Source organism: Lynx canadensis, chromosome C1, assembly GCF_007474595.2.
Source record: "Lynx canadensis isolate LIC74 chromosome C1, mLynCan4.pri.v2, whole genome shotgun sequence".
Taxonomy (NCBI): domain Eukaryota; kingdom Metazoa; phylum Chordata; class Mammalia; order Carnivora; family Felidae; genus Lynx; species Lynx canadensis.
The window spans coordinates 84,938,012-84,958,207 of NC_044310.1; the positions used below are offsets into that span (position 1 = coordinate 84,938,012).

The 20,196-nt window shown below is 39.4% G+C and overlaps 1 protein-coding gene across 2 annotated transcripts in view; it reads left to right on the top strand.

Annotated features, from left to right (window-relative positions):
• Nucleotides 1–4,364: 4,364 nt before the first annotated feature.
• Nucleotides 4,365–20,196, top strand: part of SLC35A3 (solute carrier family 35 member A3) — a 54,285-nt gene continuing 38,453 nt past the window's right edge. The window contains exon 1 of one of the 2 annotated variants that reach the window (XM_030325451.1): nucleotides 4,365–4,508. In XM_030325451.1, coding sequence (XP_030181311.1) covers nucleotides 4,374–4,508 — 135 coding nt within the window. In that variant the 5' untranslated portion in view covers nucleotides 4,365–4,373. Of the gene's footprint in view, nucleotides 4,509–4,675; nucleotides 4,784–20,196 lie in introns of those variants that run through there. The other variant, XM_030325453.1, reaches the window with a different exon arrangement.

The window sequence follows — 20,196 nt, forward strand, 5'->3', positions numbered from 1 at the left end:
AACTGAAATTTACAAGTGCCTAAATAGAGTAAAAGGCAGTGAACAGGGCTGTAGTCTGATAACCAACTTTTGCTAACTTGGGACTAGAGTCTGAAGAGTGTGCTTTAGTTTTACACTGAAATACAAATTTCTCTTACGATCATTCCCCCTTTAATCAAAGATAATGGCAAAGAAAGATTATTCTTTTTTTTTTTAAGTTTATTTATTTACTTTTGAGAGAGGGAGAGAGAGAGAAAGAGCACAAGTAGGGGGAGGGGGCAGAGAGCGCATGCCAAGCTCAAACCCAGGAACCATGAACTGAGCTGAAATCAAGTTGGACACTTACCAACTGAGCCACCCAGGCATTCCAAGAAAGATGATGTTTTTTATATTTATTTATTTTATTTTATTTTATTTTATTTTATTTTATTTTTAATGTTTATTTATTTTTGAGAGACAGAGAGAGACAGAGTGTGAGTGGGGGAGGGGCAGAGAGAGAGAGGGAGACACAGAATCTGAAGCAGGCTCCCAGGCTCTAAGCGGTCCAGCACAGAGCCCGACACGGGGCTCGAACTCACGAATCGTGAGATCATGACCTGAGCCGAAGTCAGATGCTAATCGACTGAGCCACCCAGGTGCCCCTGAAAGGTGACTCTTGATCATAAAATAAAGTTGGTTTTATTACTTACACAGTCACAGCAAAAATAGTAATTTTTCACATAGTGCTCTTTCAGTTTGCTTTGTTGAAAGTTTAATAAGAGATGTCAGAGTGTGCTTTTAAAAGCCTCTTGAGCCAAGCCAAGAACTTGCCATCAGATTTCATCTGTGGTACATATAAACTTGGGTGAACTCTCCTCTCAGATTCCCTAAATATCCTAAGGTTCCCAGGCCTGCGAGGCAGTGATCTTCATTACCCACCCTATAAAACAGATACAAGTCTAGTTTTCCTAAGCATGCTTTGTAAGCATTAGTGTCATAAAATTAACCATAGTTCCTTAAAAGTGGTCATATCTGATTAAATGTACATTATTCTTTTAAACATTATTCTATTAAACTTTTATTATTAAAATATTATTCAATTAAACTTTATCCAGCTTTGACCACCACAATTAAAACTTCCTTTCTGAGAACCTTCTACAACTTTATATATCCATTTGGATTTTTTCCTATGCTTTCTTCCTTCTCATTGTGGTACAAAGAGTCATTTTACTTTGGCACAAAACTACTCTCTTTTTGCTTACAAAAGTCATCCAGAAAACCTTGCATACGATGTTGTTCCTCTCTGTCATTATTGCTGAGTAGAGACTTATTCGCATATATTGGTTATAACTTTAAACCACAGTGACTTCTAAGAGGTTAGATAATTTTGACTGTAACACACTAATATTTTCAGCAGACCAGCAGAGCTATGAATATACAGCTTATAACTTTTTATAGCCATACACATCCCGGGCTGCAAAAATGAACAGATTCTTAACAGATCCAAATATATGGCCTCTCTGTTTCACGTAAAAATGAGAGGCAAAAAGTACATAAAAATTGTGTAACCTAAAAATTATGCTTTGCAATGAGTGTCTCAGTATTCATGTAGATTGATGTGTAGTTGGAGGTGTTTTGCAAGCATTGAAGTCTCACTTAGTTAGCTAAACAGGATGTATTCTCTGTGGATAGCTAGTTTCAGGCATACAAGCATTTCTAATCTCAGCTCATCAATCCTGAGACAGAGAACGGAAGTTAGATGTTTGAGTCTGCCCACCTCATCAGGTTTCATGTAAAAGGGCTTGTCACTGGTAAACGATGGAGATATTTGTGAGTTTTATGAGGACCACGAATAAGTTGGATAGCAAATCTTATTTAAGTGGGAAAAGGTGGTTCTTTATGGTAAGCCATTTCTCAGAACACAAAAAGGTGAAAGAAACTTTGAAAAACAAAAGGTTGGGGGCCATTTCTTTTTTCTTTTCTTTTTAATGTTTATGTATTTAGAAAGGGAGAAAGAAGAGAGAGAAAGAGTGCGGGGGGGGGGGGGGCGCAAAGAGAGAGAGAGGGAGACAGAGAATCCCAAGCAGGCTCCACACTCAGCGAGGAGCCCAATGAGGGATTCTATCCCACAAACCCTGAGATCATGACCTGAGCCAAAATCAAGATCTAGATGTGCTCAACTTACTGAGCCACCCAGGCACCTCTATAAAATTATTATTAAAAGAGCTTTAGACCTTGGTACTGACTTAACTTCTTTGATTTGCACTTCAGGCTCTGCTCACATTCTTCCTTGGTAAATTTCGTACTGTCTGGCTTGTCTTTGACATTATTACCAACCAATTCAGTCAGGAAATATGTACTGTTTCCACCATGTGCTAAGTAGTATGCTAAATGCTGAAGATCCAGAGATAAAGAGGATAGCACTGATCTCAAGGCAAGTGTTAGGCAGAAAGAATTGATATCAAACAGATCACAATGCAATGAAGTGAAATTATCTAGGTATGCACAGGATTCCTCAAGTCTCTATGAGACCACAGAGAAGGAGTTCAGACCCCCGGGAGGAAGGAGGCCAGAAAAGGCTTCAAGTCTGTGATAATATCTGAGCAGAGAATTAAAAGTGGAGTGGGGCCAGCTATAAAAAATATGAAGGAGCAGTGGAAACATATTCTACACTTAGCGAACAGCATGAGAAATAGGAAAAAAGTCCATGGATGCTATATACAGGGAAACTCAAAGCATATCAGTAGGTATTATGAGTAAAATAGTAAAGCCAGGAAAGATTAATGGAAGTATTACTTTGGTCATCAGTGTTAGGGTTCCTATCTTTACATCAGGTGTGTGTTTCATATATTTGGCCCTCCATTTTCATCATCGCTTTTGTTTGTATAGAGTTTTGGTCATTTTCAGTTTCAAGCCTGTCCCAGATGTCAAGACATATGTTACTGTTTCATAATTAAAAGTGCTTCCACTTCTCATCTTCTCATTTTAAAGCTTTCTGTGCAGACTGAAAGGTCTTTCTGTATCTAAAAAATTCTATTCATTGTGTTAAAGTATATTTGTCCAGCTAGTGTATTTTTTAAAACATTTACATCTTTCTTTCCCCTTACAACCCCTTAAAACAATCATATTTACTGACTACCTACTATTTTTTGAATTAAAAATATAGATATCTTAGGATAGTGCATAGCTATTATCATTTTATAATAGCATATTTGTTTCCAAATTATTTGGACAGCATTAAGATCTAATATATAGTTCAGCAGACAGCCTCTCCTCTGCTGTCCTGCCCACCACTCCCTTGGGTGTGTTCAATAACTTCCATTTCCTTAAAAAAATATCTAATTATATTTCACCATCCAGGGATTTTCTCAAGGTCATAGTATAGAAAAATTTAAAGTCATTTATTTTCCCTTTTTTTCTCTTTTATTTAAAGTTTTATTTATATTATTTTTAAGGTTATTCATTTTTCAGAGACAGAAGAGAGAGCATGAGGGAGGGAAGGGCAGCGAGAGAGGGAGACACAGATGTGAAGCAGGCTCCAGGCTCTGAGCTGTCAGCACAGAGCACGACAAGGGGCTCAAACTCAGACCCTGAGATCATGGACTTGAGCTGAAGTCAGATAGTTAACTGACTCAGCCACCCAGGCACCCCTAAGTTTTATTTATTTTTTTAAAGTAACTCTCTACACCCCTTGTGGGTCTTGAACTCACCACCCACAGATTAAGAGTCGCATGCTCCTCCAACTGAGCCAGCCCCAAGCCAGTTATTTTTCTAACACAGTTACTTAATTTTATTTTTCTGTTCTCTCCCTGTCTCTATGGAGGTAGTTTAATCTATGCGCAACACAAACAGATGCAGGCTTAATTTATCCAGGCATTGTGTTAAGGAGGAAGGGATAGTCCCTGCCCTACTCTTTGATGACCAAACTGGATGTAGAATATAATTCCAGCCTGTTCATTATACAGAATGGGCTGCTGTGGCTGGACTGTTTCCAACAAAGATATCAGAAGGACTTAAAAGCTAGTGTTGTGGTGAGGGATCCGTGAAGCCAGGAAGGGGTTAGTCCCCTAGGACTCTGAGATCCTCCGGACCCATTTGTCTTTTGTTGCTGTTGTTTCTTCCCCTCTCCTGGTTAATAGCACTAGGCGCATTGCTGGCGCCGCTTTGGGCTGTCCCCAGACTCAAGGTGTCAGCCAGGGTGGGAGAAGGTGGTCATTTCCAACTCAAGAGACTTCTTCCAGGCTCCTGGGTGGCAGACTGCTCCAGAGCTAATCTCGTTTTCAGTGACAGCCACAACTATTTCTACGGCCGGGTTTCCTGGATCCGCCTCCCCACCCCCTCTCGGGGTCCTTTGCCCCCAAAGGACTTTGCCCTTCCTTTCTCAGTTGGACACCTGGCACCCTCCACAACCGGACATGCCTGCAGAAGCCCGCGGGCGGGAGCCGCTCCATCTGACTCTTCCACCCGGGACACATCCAGCAGGAGGCAATGCCCGAGGTGGCGACGCGACAGTGAAGTTTGCACCGGGAGCTGCCCGCCGAGCTGCCCAGGTGCCTCGCTTTCGGGACAGAGCGGGCAAGTGCCAAGCTGGGGCCGCCGGAGCCGAGCCGGGAACTGCGTTTGCCCGGGCCGAGGCGGAAGCCGGAGCATTTGGGGGACGGGACCGCGGGAACCCGGAAACACCCGGGCCGCACCAGCTGGCGGCGGCAAAGGCGGCAGGAGCCGGCAAGCTCTGCGCGTCGGGGGTCGCGGGGGACCCAGCGGGGCTCCGGGCGGGGCTGAGCCGCCGCCCGGGGTGCGCGCAGCCGGCCGAGCTGCGCGGGAGGTGAGCGTGGCGCGCTCCTGGAGGGCGGCGGGCGCAGAGCAGCCGGCTGCTGCGGCGGCCGGCCGGGGCGCGAGAGACTGCCGGCGGGGGGGCTGGGGGACGGGGGCCGGGAGCAGCTCCGGGAGGAGGAGGAGGGGGCAAAAGGTGTGCGGGGGCGCTGATGGAAAGTCCGAGTGAGGGGACCGTGTCGAACTCAGCAAGGGTGGGAGCGGGTGAAGTGACGCGTTGTACCTCCGAGGGAAGACGTGCGGAATGTGCTGGGTGGAGGAGGGAAAAGGGCCCGAGGAAAGGGGTGTGTCAAGCGGCTGAAAACGGCGCTGTGAGCCTCAGAGCCCGGGGCGTGCGGAGCCAGGTGGCCCGTGGGCCCGGTTGGCGGTCATTCCTTCAGTGAACGAACCTTGGGCTCCTGCTCCGAGTGTAGCCTTGTGGTAGGCGCTGATCCACCAGACCAGGACCCTGCGCTCAAGAAGCTGCAGGGACTTCAGGAAATGGAAGTGCTGTCCTTGGTAAGGGTAGTACATAGGCAAGGGCTGTCCGAAGCTGGGTGAGATTAATATCAGAACAGGTGGTGTGTGTGTGTGTGTGTGTGTGTGTGCGCGCGCGCGTGTATGTTGGGGGAGGGTTCTGAGTGTCGAGGAAAGTAAGATGTGAACATTTATTTAAACCAACTAAACACCTCTCGGGAATGCTGGTTCACATGAGTTAAAGAATGATATTAGATGTAATGGGCCAAAAAAAAAAAAAATAATAAATGTAATGGGCCTTGCTTAGCAAACCACTTACACTTCATTACTTTATAGTGGAAAAGACTGAATCTTTTATTATGGCCTATTACATGCAGTATTTGAAAGTGGAATCAGAGTTTTTGGTTTTCCGTCAGCATTCAGCTTGGATAGTTAAAGATGAAATGTGGTAGTTTCTCACTTGGTGCTCTTATTTTCATTGGTAAAACTCGGGTTGTTTCCTTTAAGGTAATGACTTTTTAAGTTTACATTTCTGGTCCTAACATTTCCTCCCAAGTATAGATTCTACTTTTTCAGCATTTCAATTTGCTTCTCCCCTTTTTCATTCCCACTCCCTGTGTGCAAAATGTGGTGCTTCTGCCCTCTTACTTGCCCTATAGCAGTGACTTCCAAACTGAACTTGCTTCCCTCAATCTGCTCCTCTTCCAGTCACTCCCTTCCATACTGCTTCTTAAAGATAGGGAGCTTATGCAGTCCCTGGTTACTTCCCTCAGAAATATTCCGTGACCCTCTATTGGCTCCCAAACAAATGTAAAATGATTTAGGGTGGCATTCAAACCCTTCAAAATTGGAGCTGTTCATAGCTCCACTCAGATCGATATGTCCTTTTCATTTTTTAAAATTACTGTGTCCCACATAATTCTATTTTTTAGCAAAACCACAGTACTTGCTTGGAAATGTTATTTCTGAACATGGTCTATGCCTACCTGCCTTGGTCTTTGCTTGTATCCTTTATTTTACAAGGAAGGTCTTCCTTACCATCTTTGTAGAAATTCTACTTATTCTTTAATGCCACCTTCTTTTAAAAAATATTTCTTATTAAGATATAATTGGCATGTTACATTATATTAATTTCAGGTGTACAACATAAGGATTTGATGTTGTATATATTGCAAAATGATCACCACAATAAGTCTAGTTAAAGTTCATTACCACACATAATTACACATAAGAACTTTTAAGATCTACTCTCTTAGCAACTTTCAAATATATAATACAGTATTATTAACTGTATCACCATGCTGTACAATATCCCCAGGACTGACTTATTTTATTTATACTGGAAGTTGACACCTCCTTTAAAAAATTTTTTTTAATGTCTATTTATTTTCTAGAAAGAGAGAGCAAGCAGGGGAGGGATCAGAGAGAGAGGGAGACACAGAATCAGAAGCAGGCTCCAGGCTCTGAGCTGTCAGCACAGAGCCCGATGTAGGGCTTGAACCCACAAAGGGCGAGACCGTGACCTGATCTGAAGTTGGATGCTTAACCAACTGAGCCACCCAGGGTGCCCCTATACCTCCTTCTTATAAAGCTTTTTGAAGTCTACTATTAGTCCAAAGTATTTCTTCCTTCCTTCCTTCCTTCCTTCCTTCCTTCCTTCCTTCCTTCCTTCCGTCTTGTCTTTTTTTTTTCTTTTTTTTTTTTTTTTTTTCTCTTTTCCCTTTTTTTTCTTTCTTTCTTTCTTTCTTTCGTTGTTTCTTCTTCTTTTTTTTAGGCTTAATTTTGAGAGAGCAAGGGTGGGGTAAGGGCAGAGAAAGAAGGGGACAGAGGATCTGAAGCAAGCTCTGAGCTAACAGCAGCCAGCCCAGTGCAGGGCTTGAACTCAGGAACCATGAGATCTTGACCTGAGCAGAAGCTGGATGCTCAACCAACTGAACCACCCAGGTGCCCCCAAAATATTCTTTTTCTCTCGTGTGCTGAGCTTTGTAATTTTATAATACTTGTTAAATTTGTACTTTGCTATGATTATTTGAGGAATTTATTTATACCATCTCAAAGATTTATTACTAGGGTCAAACATGGAACAGAAAAGCAATTTCAGGGGTACCAGGGTAGCTCAGTCAGTTAAGCGTCTGGTTCTCGATTTCAGCTTGGGTCATGATCTCCATGTTCATGGGTTTGAGCACCACATCAGGCTCTTCCCCCCGCCCCCCGCCCCTCCCTTGCACACAGGCTGTTTCTCTCAAAATATATACTTAAAAAAAAAAACTTAAAAAAGAAGCAATTTCAAATATAATATTATTAATAAAAATCTGAAATAAGATTATACCAAAACACAAGAATTAATCCTTGTCTCTAGGATTACTTGTATCACAATTTGTATCAAGTTGTTCAGCTTCAGCTTACAGGGCTTTAGCAAAAGGGCAGTTTTTGTTCTTAATGATTCCAAGTTGGAACAGTGGGAGAAAATTGAAAATGTTAGTTTGGAGAGTCAGCCAGATATTGGAAGGAAATTAGAAGAATTCAGGGTCCGTCCGGTTTATAGGTAGGTAACAAAACCTCAAAGACATTGAACAGGACTAGTATCTGATATCCACAATACTGTGCTACCGAAATACAATTTCTTTTTCTCTACGGTATCTCTGTTTCTGAAAGATAAACACAGTAAGACTAATTTGTTTGCAAAATAGTCTGGTTTCATGAAGCTTGGTCTGATTAGTTATGTAAGAATAGGGATTAACCATCTAGGCTCTTTTAAAGTCTGCTTTGCTGGAACTTTTCAGAAGGAGTCTCAGAGTGGACTTTTAAAAGCTTCTCAAGGCTGGGAAGCCAAGCCAAGGACTCGCCATTAGACTTTGCCAGCAGTACCTTTAGAATTGGGTGAATTCCTCTCTTCTGTCTTCTAGAGGTTTCCAAGAGATCTTGAGGTTCTTGGGCCTGCTAGGAATTGACCTTCCTTACTCCCCTGGTGAGTTTAAGAACCCTGAAAGCAAGATACCAACTGGTTTTATTGTTTGTTTTTTGAAGGGACTTTATTGGCTCTATAAAGTCAATCTTAGTTCCTTAAAGCTGTCTGGTCATATCTAATATTACACCCATCCTTCTCAAATGTGACATTCCAGTCAAAACTTTGGCAGTATAACCTGTATTTCCAATTGTGTCTTGTTACTGGAGAACAGATTCTTATTCAAACTTATGCAAATAACTATGTTGTCATAAATTAAAGTACTATGAGTTTCGAATTCTGGAGGAACTAGGTAAGAAGAAAAAGATAAATGTTTCAATTCTGTTTACAAAGGTACCCTTTACCAAATTGATGTAAATTATAGAAAGCTTGAGAGAAAAGGTTTCCTTAACTCTTTTATACAAAATGTTAAAGAACCAGTAATGTTTCAAACAAAAACTCATAAAAATTATAATCATCCTCATCTTTTTATTCCATCCCATTTAATTAATTCTTGTTTTGCTTGATCTTGGATTAGTAGTTTATGAATCTATTGGTTTTTTTCCATGGAGTTCTGGAAATTCTTCCCCAGTCCAATGGTATGATCTTGAAAGTTATCAGAAACCGGTATTCTAGAGTACTTGTGAGAATCCTTTCCATGAATCTTTGAGGACAAGCATTTTGGATTGTAGCAGCTTGTAAAAGCTTTCATGAAAGCATCAGTGTAAAAAAAAGAACTATCTGTAACTGACAAGTCTTAAAATGGCCATTGTTAAAGATCTGAGGAGAGTTCATTTTAATATAGTTGACAAGGATATTTGGTTATTTCTGTGACACATATTTTAAGATGATAACTGAAATTATGACTGATAGCATTATACCAGGATAAATCAGATTTTTAAGGAACGTCATACAATTTCTGGAACCATATTAATAACATTTATCCATACAGATATAACCTAAGAAGGTTAAATTATCACTTCTTATTTGGCAATATTTTCTTTATATATATATATATTTTTTTTTAAGTTTTTTTTTAAATTAATTTATTTTGATAGAGAGCATAAACTCGGGGGCGGGGTGTGGTCTGAGAGAAGGAGAGACAGAATCCCAAGCAGCCTCTGGGCCATCAGTGCACAGCCCAATGCAGGGCTTGAACTCACAAACTGTGAAATCATCATGATTTGGAAGCTTAACCAACTAAGCCACCCAGGCGTCCCTGACAATGTTTTCTATATAATTTAACATATCAAATACACCTCATTAGTTTGACATCTTTCTTTTTTTAAGGAGAGAGAATATATCTTTTGAGATGTTTCAGGGACCCTCTGGAACAAATCAAAGTTCTAGCTCAAAAAGACTTCATTTAGAACTTGATTTTTGGGAATTTTGCCAAACATATTAAGTTAAAGAAAAAAATTTTTAATGTTTATTTATTTTGAGAGAGACAGAGTGCAAGCGGGGGGGGGGGGGGGGGCAGAGAGAGAATGTGAAGTAGGCTCCAGGCTCTGAGCTGTCAGCACAGAGCTGGATGCGGGGCTTGAACTCATGGACCATGAGATCATGACCTGAGCCAAAGTCGGACGCTTAACTGACTGAGGAACCCAGGCACCCCCAAACATATTAAGTTTTAAAATACATGATTAAATGGGATCATAGGTCCTATGAAACAATACTTCGTTATCCATTTAACCAAAGTGACAAACACATTGAAGGCAAATACTGAAAGTTACATAGTTATATATATTTACATATAATAAATATAAATGAACTCTTTTAATAGAAAAGACTCTGTGTTTTTAAGTAATCAAAGACCGGATAAAGAAAATGGGAAGTACAGGAAGTTATTTGATAAAACATAGGATCTTTGTTTCTAGGCAGATTACTTAAAAGGTAAAGGAAAACTTTTCACAATCTTATCAAGACCAGACCCATAGTCCAAGAAAGCTTTGCTCTTTTAGAAGAGACCAGACTCAATTCTAGTTTTGCATCAATGTACTTTAGATATTAAGGCTCATTTCTATAACCCTTATAATTAATGCACTCAATTTTAGCCATCATGACCATTTGAAATAAGTATCTCCTCTACTCTCTTCCCAGCTTTCTATATCCGTTTAGTTTTTGTCTTTTATTCTGCTCTTTCTCATTCTAGAACAACGAATTATTCTATTTTAGGGCAAAATTACTCTTTTTTTCCTTTAAAAAACATATCTCCATATCATATTTTTTTCATACCAAAACACATCTTACTTTCCTTGTATATACTAAGTCCCCCCACCTTCTTCCTAGTATTTTAATTACATATATTAATTAGAATTCTTAACCTTAATTCTAGTGAAAACTAGGAAGTAATTGTGAAGTGTTTGTCATACACCAACATTCTGTACATTGGCAAATTTATGAATACTTCATTTCCTCATTTCTAGAGCTATATGCTTCTTCATGGTATAATTTTTTCATTGTTTTTCAACGTGGTACAAAACATGTTTGCGAACAGACCCAAATACTCCTGGTTGCTTTTTAATAAGAGGCAAAAAGTAGGTTAACTTACATTCAGTTATTAATGTTTCACCATTTTGCCTTATGTGGGATGATATACATATTCAGTGAATATTCATCATTTCACTTAACTTAGCAAAACTCTAAGGCTGTAAGTTACCAAAGATATTTGGTAAACTTTCAAGCAGACATATTAAAAAAAAAATTGTTGAAAAGTTCATTTATGAATTTTTATATTTTTAAACTTTTTTACATTAAACTTACAGTTATTTAATTTGGTTGTTTTAAATAAATATGTTTAAATTATTCATGAAAATTTCATGAGATGGCAACTAGCCATCTTATTAAATTACTTTTCCTGCTGACCAATTTTGTAACACAGAGATAACATATGCTTATTTGACTAGTAAACCCAGGTAGAAAAGCTGTATGTCTATTATATTTAATGCTGACAACTCTGGAGATATATCCATTTTTTGTTTGGCTAGTTTGTTGTTTTTTTTGGTTTTTTTGTTTTTTTTTTTGCTTTTTTGAACTAATTCAACAATATTCTTATTTGCCAAAGATTAACTGAGTCATGTGAACTTAAAATTTGAGTTAGTTTCTGTATTTCTGAGAGAATACTAAATTAATATAGCACTTCTTTTTCTTTAATTCAGTTAAATTGAGCTCTTTTACAAATTAATTTTGGCAAGACCATCCAAAGGTAGAAAAATGTCACACATCTAAAACATACAGAAAAACACAAATAGAGATCTTACAGCTTTTCTTTTAAATTCTTAAATTATTGTACCATGTGTCAGGTACAATAATATAAAACTCTCTAGTTTGTAAAAGAACAGTTGGATCCAAATTGTGTTTATGGCAGATGGAAGAAGATAAGGTTACCTGCTCAGATGGCTAAAGCTTTTTACAATATTTGTTGAGAAGACTTTGAAGATTATTCATTTGCCCAGTTTCCAAATAGCTCCATTTCCCTTTTCAGCATCAGGTAGTTGCTTCTGGGTAGTTGTCTCTGACTCCAGCTGCTTCAAGTTCAAGTGACAGTAGGCATCTGAGGGCTGAAGTGGGAAGGGAGAAGTCTTGCAGGTGGACAGAGGGATGGAGGAAGTAGGGGCCTGAAGAATTCAGGGAACTGAATGGAAGATCTGAAGGTGGCGAAAAAAGGAAGGAGGAGCGGAAACCATGGGAAGGGAGAGAGTTCTTAGAGGAACCAGTTTGGGAAGATGTTAGGTTCCCCAAAGAAGCCAGTGAAGTTCCAGATTATCCTCAGCAAAATCATGCCAACAAGAGGGAGGTGGACAGAGTTGGCAGAGCATATGGTCAGCAGGGGTTCAAGAAGAGGTTTCAGTTGACTGTAAAGTTCCCATGGGAGGAACAGGATGAAATAGAACAAGAGCGGCCTTAAAAAACAAAAAACTCCCATCAGGCTCTGAATATCAGCTTCCAGTTAGACTAACTTTTGACCAGAGAGCTCCTTTAAAAAATCCCTTCAAGGGGCGCCTGGTGGCTCAGTCGGTTAAGTGGCCGACTTCAGCTCAGGTCATGATCTCGCAGTCCGTGAGTTCGAGCCCCTAGTCGGGCTCTGTGCTGACAGCTCGGAGCCTGGAGGCTGTTTCAGATTCTGTGTCTCCCTCTCTCTCTGCCCCTCCCCCGTTCGTGCTCTGTCTCTCTCTGTCTCAAAAATAAATAAAACGTTTAAAAAATTTTTTTTTAAATAAAAATAAAAAATCCTTTCAAATATCTCATTACCTATCAGGTTTCAGCTGGGATAAACAGTAAATATTCCTGGCAGTATTGAACTCCTTTAAAAATATTTTTTTCCGGGGCGCCTGGGTGGCTCAGTCGGTTAAACGTCCGACTTCAGCTCGGGTCACGATCTCGCAGTCCGTGAGTTCGAGCCCCGCATCGGGCTCTGGGCTGATGGCTCGGAGCCTGGGGCCTGCTTCCGATTCTGTGTCTCCCTCTCTCTCTGCCCCTCCCCCGTTCGTGCTCTGTCTCAGGAATAAATAAACGTTAAAAAAAAAAAAATTTTTTTTTCCTGGGATGCCTGGGTGGCTCAGTCAGCTGAGCATCCAACTTTGGCTCAGATCATGATTTCAGGGTTCGTGGGTTTGAGCCCTGCCTTGGGCTCCATGCTGACATCTGGGAGCCTGGAGCCTGCTTTGGATTCTGTGTCCTCTCTCTCTGTGCCCCTCTCCTGCTCATGCTCTGTCTCTCACTCTCTCTCAAAAATAAACATTAAAAATAATTAAAAATAAATAAAATTTTTTTCTTTTTTTTTTAAACCAAGGGTATACCTATCAAGTGACTCAAAACCAAAACCAATACCATTTATAACTTAATGCAAGAGACATCCCCAAAGAAGGTAGAAAAGTTGCAGCCCTCCAGAACCACTCCCAAAGATAGCCAAAAGAAAGAGACAACACGTCCCCACCTCATCCTACCTCCCCCCTCCCCCCCCCCCCACAGCTGGCAACAGTCAGTAGGATGCTAGTTTCCAATGGGATGTGACCCACATTTCTGTCCAGCTCCTATTCTATATTCTGTATTCTTATATTCTTATTCCATATTCTTCTGGCTCCTAACCTGATGGTTGAGCCACTTACACACTCAAGAACCAATAACCAGCATGCCCCAGGCAAGCAGAAAGCCAAGCCAAATTCTCAGGGCACAAAATGAGGCAAATAGGAAAGTAATAGCTGTACCTTGGGAGACAAGGATCAGTAACCAATGGGTACCCCAAACCAAATTCCCAAGACTGTTAATTCAGAGAACTAATATTTACAAGTGTTTTTCTTCTGCTAATCTGAATTTGGAAAGGAAGGGACAGTGAAATTTTACCTTCCTCTCTGGACTGGGCATTACTGACAAATCAAGGAGAGCTGGTTTTGTAAGATTTCTTACCGTTTCTGGCTTCTGCCAGTTCTTCCGGGGTCCATCTGTAAGCTCTAGAGTGAGCGGGGTGTCTCAGCAATCCCATCCTTTGCCACCAGGGGACATATAGGGGAGGAAAATAATTTTCCCTCTGATATTCTGAGTTCCTAGCTAAGACCCTTACAATAAAAGATTAACAGGAGAAAAACAGTTTATTTAACATGTGTTCTCCATGTATACAAGGTATACATACACACTCAGGGAAAATTAGAAACTCATAGAAATAGCTTTAGCATTCAGGATTAAATACCATTTTAAGAGGGAAAAGAAAAGGGACATGTAGGTTTCATAGGGGAGAGTAAGTGATTTTTAGGAAAGATGAATGGGCCCTTAGAAGAACAGATTAGAGGTAAGATAGTTTGTGACAAGGTTTATCTGGGTGTGGTGTTAATTTCTAATCTGCTCTCCTATAGTGACTCAATCCTCCCTGGTTGATGAAACTCCTTTGGGGAGGGGATTTATGACAACTGAGTTCCTTTTAGAGGATTTTTTTTTTTAGGCAGATAAGGGAGGTTTGGGGAAAGCCTCCCCTGCTTTTGCTGTTAAAAATTGTTAAATGCCCAGGGGCACCTGGCTGGCTCAGTCAGTTAAGCATCTGGCTCTTGATTTCTGCTCAGGTCATAATCTCACAGTTTCATGGATTTGAGCCCTGCATCAGGAACACTGTCAGTGCAGAGCCTGCTTGGGATTCTCTGTCTCTCTCTCTCCACCTCTCCCCAACTCTCAATCTCTGCCTCAAAAATAAATAAATGAACAAACATTAAAAAATCTTTTTTCTAAGTACCTACAACTGAAAACAGCCAATATGCTAAAGTGGCATATTTTTGGGGTGGCATGTTCTATTTCCTTTCATCCCTGTTGTATAGATGAGAATATTAAAGGTCAGACAGGTCAAATAATTGACTGTAGGGTCTACACACACTATTTACACTGTCTCAGTTATATTTGAAATGGTTATAATTTGTATCCTCTGATGTGCCTTTCACTCAGTAGGAACTCAATATGATGAATGCATGACTGGATAAACATTAGAACCAACTCAGTTGGTTAAAGCCCAATCTTATCATTCAGTAGCTGTGAAGTACAACTTTTGAACTTCTTTCCTTCTGAAAGTTTTAGAGAAGGAACTTTCTATTTGATATTAATCTGTGGAATTTTTGTGCATGTTTAGGAAACTACAAAAAAATTAAGAGTAAATTCATGATCTGTCTGGGTAACTGAAATCAAACCAACAATTACTAATGTCATTGAACATCTCCATTTGAATATTATCAAACCAGCAGTTAATATTTTTATTCATGTGTATGAATTTATTATTAAAGTTCAGATCAATGTGAATTGGTAGTGTAACATTAGATTTCGACCCTCTAAACAGCAAGCATATTCTAAGTATATTCAACTTGTCTCCTTTAATGAAAGAGTGTAGTGCTGTGGTTATATATTTTTAGTGGATTTTTAAGTGTCTTTGTAGATTTGAGAGTGTTTGGTATACAATATGAGAGTTTTTACTTTATAAGCTTGAATGTTACCCGGCTTCTCTATCTAAATTGGCTACTCAGAATTCTTATTAGTGTATCATTTTTTAGATACCACTCAAAACCCAAAGAACCAGTTGCTGTCTGAAGATAAATGTTTTGATTGAAAAAGTATGCTGGATCAGGTAATATAATTTCTAATAGAAATTAGAGCTTAAGATGAAGCAGAAACTCTTAGGTCACAACAGGTAAAATGCTAAAATGCTAAAAAAAAAAAAAAACAAAAAAACCACCACATTTTATTAAGAGAGTGCCCACATACAACTTTACACCTGCTTTACCTACTTTTTCTGTAAAAGTTGGATGTGAAGTTTTTTCTAAACTCATGTATTCTTTAAAGCCAATTTTAAACATTTCTAGTAGTATTTTTTTAACATGAGTAAATCTTATAAAGATATTCAATGAATATTCAAATAAAGCATTGTATTTTAACCATTTTATCTGATTGATACCTTGTAATCCTCATAACTGTGCCACATGTGGGGTACATACTGTTTTTCCTCCATATTATACATGAAGGAGAGGAGGGACAGAGAGGTTAAATAGTTTGCTTTATTTATCAAGTGGTGGGGACAGAATGTGAAATTAGGCAATCTGAGTCCAGAGGCATACTCTAGTTTACTATGCCGCCTGTCCCTCTAAAACTTAGACTTCCTTAAACACTGAGACTTCACTGTGAAGACCATGCAAAAGACTTACTGCAAAAACTCATAAGCCATGAATTGGTAGCTTTGAAAGAAGTCTTGCTTTGTATTTGAGCTCTGACATGTTATGCAAGGCAAATTATATACTTAATATCTCAGAACCTACAGTTTTAAATCTATAAAATGAGCGATTCCTCCTTTTACAGATTAAATGAGATTTATTTATTTATTTTAAATTATTTTGTTTTTAGTTTATTTTTTGAGAGAGCAGGGGAGGAGCAGGGGAGGGGCAGCCCAAACAGGCTGCACATAGCACAGAGCCCGATGCGGGACTCGAACCCATAAACCATGAGATCATAACCTGAGCTGAAATCAAGAGTGGGACGCTTAACCAACTGAGCCACCCAGGCGCCCCCAGATTAAATGAGATTTAAATGAGATGATGCCTGTAAAGCACCTAGTGCAATATCTGATGAGCTGTAGGGTGCTCAGTAAATGTTCTTTTATTAATTTAACATCTCTTGTGAAGTTACAATTATTAGAAAACATTTCATGAGAACCAGTTTCTGCATGGGTGCCTCTACCTTTTATTTATTATACAGAGAGACTTAATTCACAAGGATCATTCTAACCTTCTGAGAATTTACTTATTGTGGAGTTTACTTATTTTATAAATCCAATACAGAGTAAACGCCTAGTATGTGATAGGCACAGGTAAGGAAATGCAAGATATACAATGATAAATGAAACACAGAAGTGCATATATGTCAACAAATTAGATTAATAAAATTTATAAGTGGTATTATAAAATACAAGTATAAAATTACATTGGAATATAGTAGAGGGAAGGCTTCAGTCTTCTTGAAACTTAGGAAAATTTCACTGAGAGTAGACTTGTATCTTAAGGCCTATAAATGTACAAGTTCTACAGGTAAAGAAGAGGAAAAGTGTTTTTTAAAAAGGGATATTTGTTCAGAGAATGCACGAAGAAAAGTGTCTGAGACAGGTCATAGTTTATGGCAGGGAATTTAGGTTGGGGCCAGATTTGTGAGGGGCTGTGTTATGTGAGTTTGTACTGTATCTTCTATTGGTAGGGAGTTAGTTAAATTTTACAAAAAGAGAAGGAATGTGATCAGGTCTACAGTTTATTAAGACGTCGGCTATATGGAGGATAGAGCTGTGAGAGTCTGAAGGCTGTCCCATCAGTTAGTAGGCAGAGTGCCATGAGACTTGAACAGTAAATATTGAATAAGCATAATCAAGATGTACTCATAATCCGTGTATGAACCCATATATACGTAATCTCCTAAGACTGTAGGCTTACCTGGGAGTGGTTGCAATTTCCTGTTTAGAAAGGGCGGTGGTTAAAAAAACCACCACTACACAGAATTTGAATTCTAATAGTGGAATTTTGTCCTTAGGGGAGGGTGGTAATCTTTCCTTAAATACCCAAGCACAGTTAATAGCTAGAGTTAAAAAAAACAAAATTTGTCCTTGACAGTCTGTCAAACTATAAACCCATAAATACCAGCTCATTCTATATGTTCTAATTTCAGTTAAATTATTTTAAACATGTTTTTCTAAAATTTTTACCATTTGTGAGTGGTGCAAAGAAAAACATCTTAAGGTCCCTGATCTTTCAGGTTTTTCTTCAGGCTGAATTAAATAAATGGCTAAACATCATTCTTGATTATCCTTGTACATTTTAATACTTAAACATTTGAAAAATGCTGTAACCTTGTTATTAATGTTAGTGCTTGGGTAATAACACTTATAGAATTATTATATTATGTTTGGTTTTCTGCATATACATAGATGTGTTTTAGATGGCATGTTCTGACTCATGTAGTATAACTGTAACTGGACAATAAATCATGTTTATTTTTAAAATTTTTTTTAAACTTTTATTTTTGAGAGAGAGACAGACGTGAGCAGGGGAGGGGCAGAGAAAGAGGGAGACCCAGAATCCAAAGCAGACCCCAGGCTCTGAGCTGTCAGCACTGAGCCCGACGCACAGGGCTTGAACTCACAAACTGTTGAGATCGTGACCTGAACTGAAGTCAGACGCTTAACAGACTGAGCCACCCAGGCGCCCTGGACAATAAATCATGTTTAAAGGAGTCAATTTGAAAATAGTCTAGTGTGAACAGAAAATTTTAGATTGGGAATTGTTTTCTAGTTTATATCTGATTATCTGCTATTAATATTTTAGGTTATAAAAAACTAAGACATGAATAAAAATGTGATGATCTGTGTATTCTTTGTCTTTCATGTCCTTTAAGATAAGAAAGAAATGGATGTTTTCTAAAATAAGCACTAGTAGAAGAATTACTTTGTAACATTTAGTTAAGTCCTTACCTTCCCTATAGAAATGTTATTAACCATTTAGTTCTGTGAACCAAGTGGATGGGCTTCAAATTTTCCGTGACAGAACATCACTAGAGTAATATCTTATTTATTTGGTATCCTTGGTTTTTTTCCTGAGTCTGGCATTTATTTTTAAAAATATTTATTAAGCACAGGGGCGCCTGGGTGGCGCAGTCGGTTAAGCGTCCGACTTCAGCCAGGTCACGATCTCGCGGTCCGTGAGTTCGAGCCCCGCGTCGGGCTCTGGGCTGATGGCTCAGAGCCTGGAGCCTGTTTCCGGTTCTGTGTCTCCCTCTCTCTCTGCCCCTCCGCCATTCATGCTCTGTCTCTCTCTGTCCCAAAAATAAATAAACGTTGAAAAAAAAAATATTTATTAAGCACAAACTGTGTGAGAGGAACTGTTGTATGCACTCTTCAATGTAAACCAGTTTTCCTGGTAACTGATTTATTCGTTTGAGTACTGAAAACTTAATTTTATTTTCTTAAAAAAATTTTTTTTTAACATTTATTCAATTTTGAGAGACAGAGAGTAAGTGGGGAAGGGGCAGAGAGAGAGGGAGACACAGAATCTGAAGGAGGCTCCGGGCTCTGAGCCATTAGCACAGAGCCTGAGACGAGGCTCAAACTCACAGACCTGCGAGGTCATGACCCCAGCTGCAGTCAGATGACGCTTAACTGACTGAGCCACCCCGGTGCCCCTGAAAGCTTAATTTTAACCAGTCTTCCTCCTAAACATTTTAAATGCTTTCTGCCTAAGTAGACATAGAATGGAGAACAATTAAAAATTTAAAATATAGATTGTTGTATTGATTTCCTGTGGCTGCTGTAACAAATTATCCCAGCTTGGTTGCTTAAATGAAGAGAAATCTATTCTCCCAGAATTCTGGAGGCCAGAACTCCAAAATCAGTATCATTAGGCCGATAATCAGAGAGGCTGGTAATCAAAGACTCTGGAGGCTCTAAGGAAGTATCCATTCCTTTCTTCTCCCAGTTTCCTTCCTTGGTTTGTGGCTGCATTACTCATGGACAAGGCCAGCATCTTCAAATCTCTCTCTGGATCCATCTTCACACTGCCTTCTCCTCTTACGTATTTGTGTTCTCCTTTTCTGTCTATCTTTCATAAGGACACTTGTATTTAGGGCTCATTTAGCTAATCCAGGATAATCTTCCTGTCTCAAGATCCTTAACTTAATTTCATTTTAAAAATCCCCTTTTCCAAATAAGGTATCATTTACAAGTTCTAAGGATTAGGACCTTTATCTTTGGGGGCCATCATTCAGCCTACTACAATCCTCAGACGTATTTTAATATCTGGACATGTGCTAGGATATAGAGATTGTAAAAATATATAGAATGTAGGATCCTGGGGCCCTATGAAGTTGTAAAGTCAATTTGCTTTTTATTTCAAGTCCTTGACAGGATCAGACTTTGGATTTCTTTTTCAGAAATACTGACTTTGTAGCTAAAAGAGATAAGTTGTTTTAAGACAGTCATGGAAACTTTCTGATACCTTACTTGAACCATGGTCTGTGAATTTAGGGTCTCAAGTTCATTATTTTTTTTTCTCCAAGTCTTCTAGTTACCTTGGAAACAACAAATGAACACCATTAGATGCCAATTTCCAGTAAAATGTTTGTGGCAGCAACTACTTGATCACCTAAAGCCTTATGTTGATTATAGGTATTTATAGACGATAATTTTTTTAAGTTTATTTATTTATTTTGAAAGAGAAAGAGAATACCCGTGCACACACTGGTGGGGAAAGAGCAGAGAGAGGGGGAGAGAGAGAATCCCAAGCAGGCTCCACGCTCAGTGAGGACTTGACGTGGGGCTCCACGATCGTGAGATCATGACTTGAGCTGAAATCCAGAGTCAGACACTTAACCAACTGAGGCACCCAGGTGCCCCTACAGGGAATAATTTAATTTCTGCCTTAACATGATGAACTACCAGTGGCTCCTTACCACTGGTAATAGGATCATTAATGGCCTTAAATCTAGTCAGGTCAGAAAAGTGATTCCAA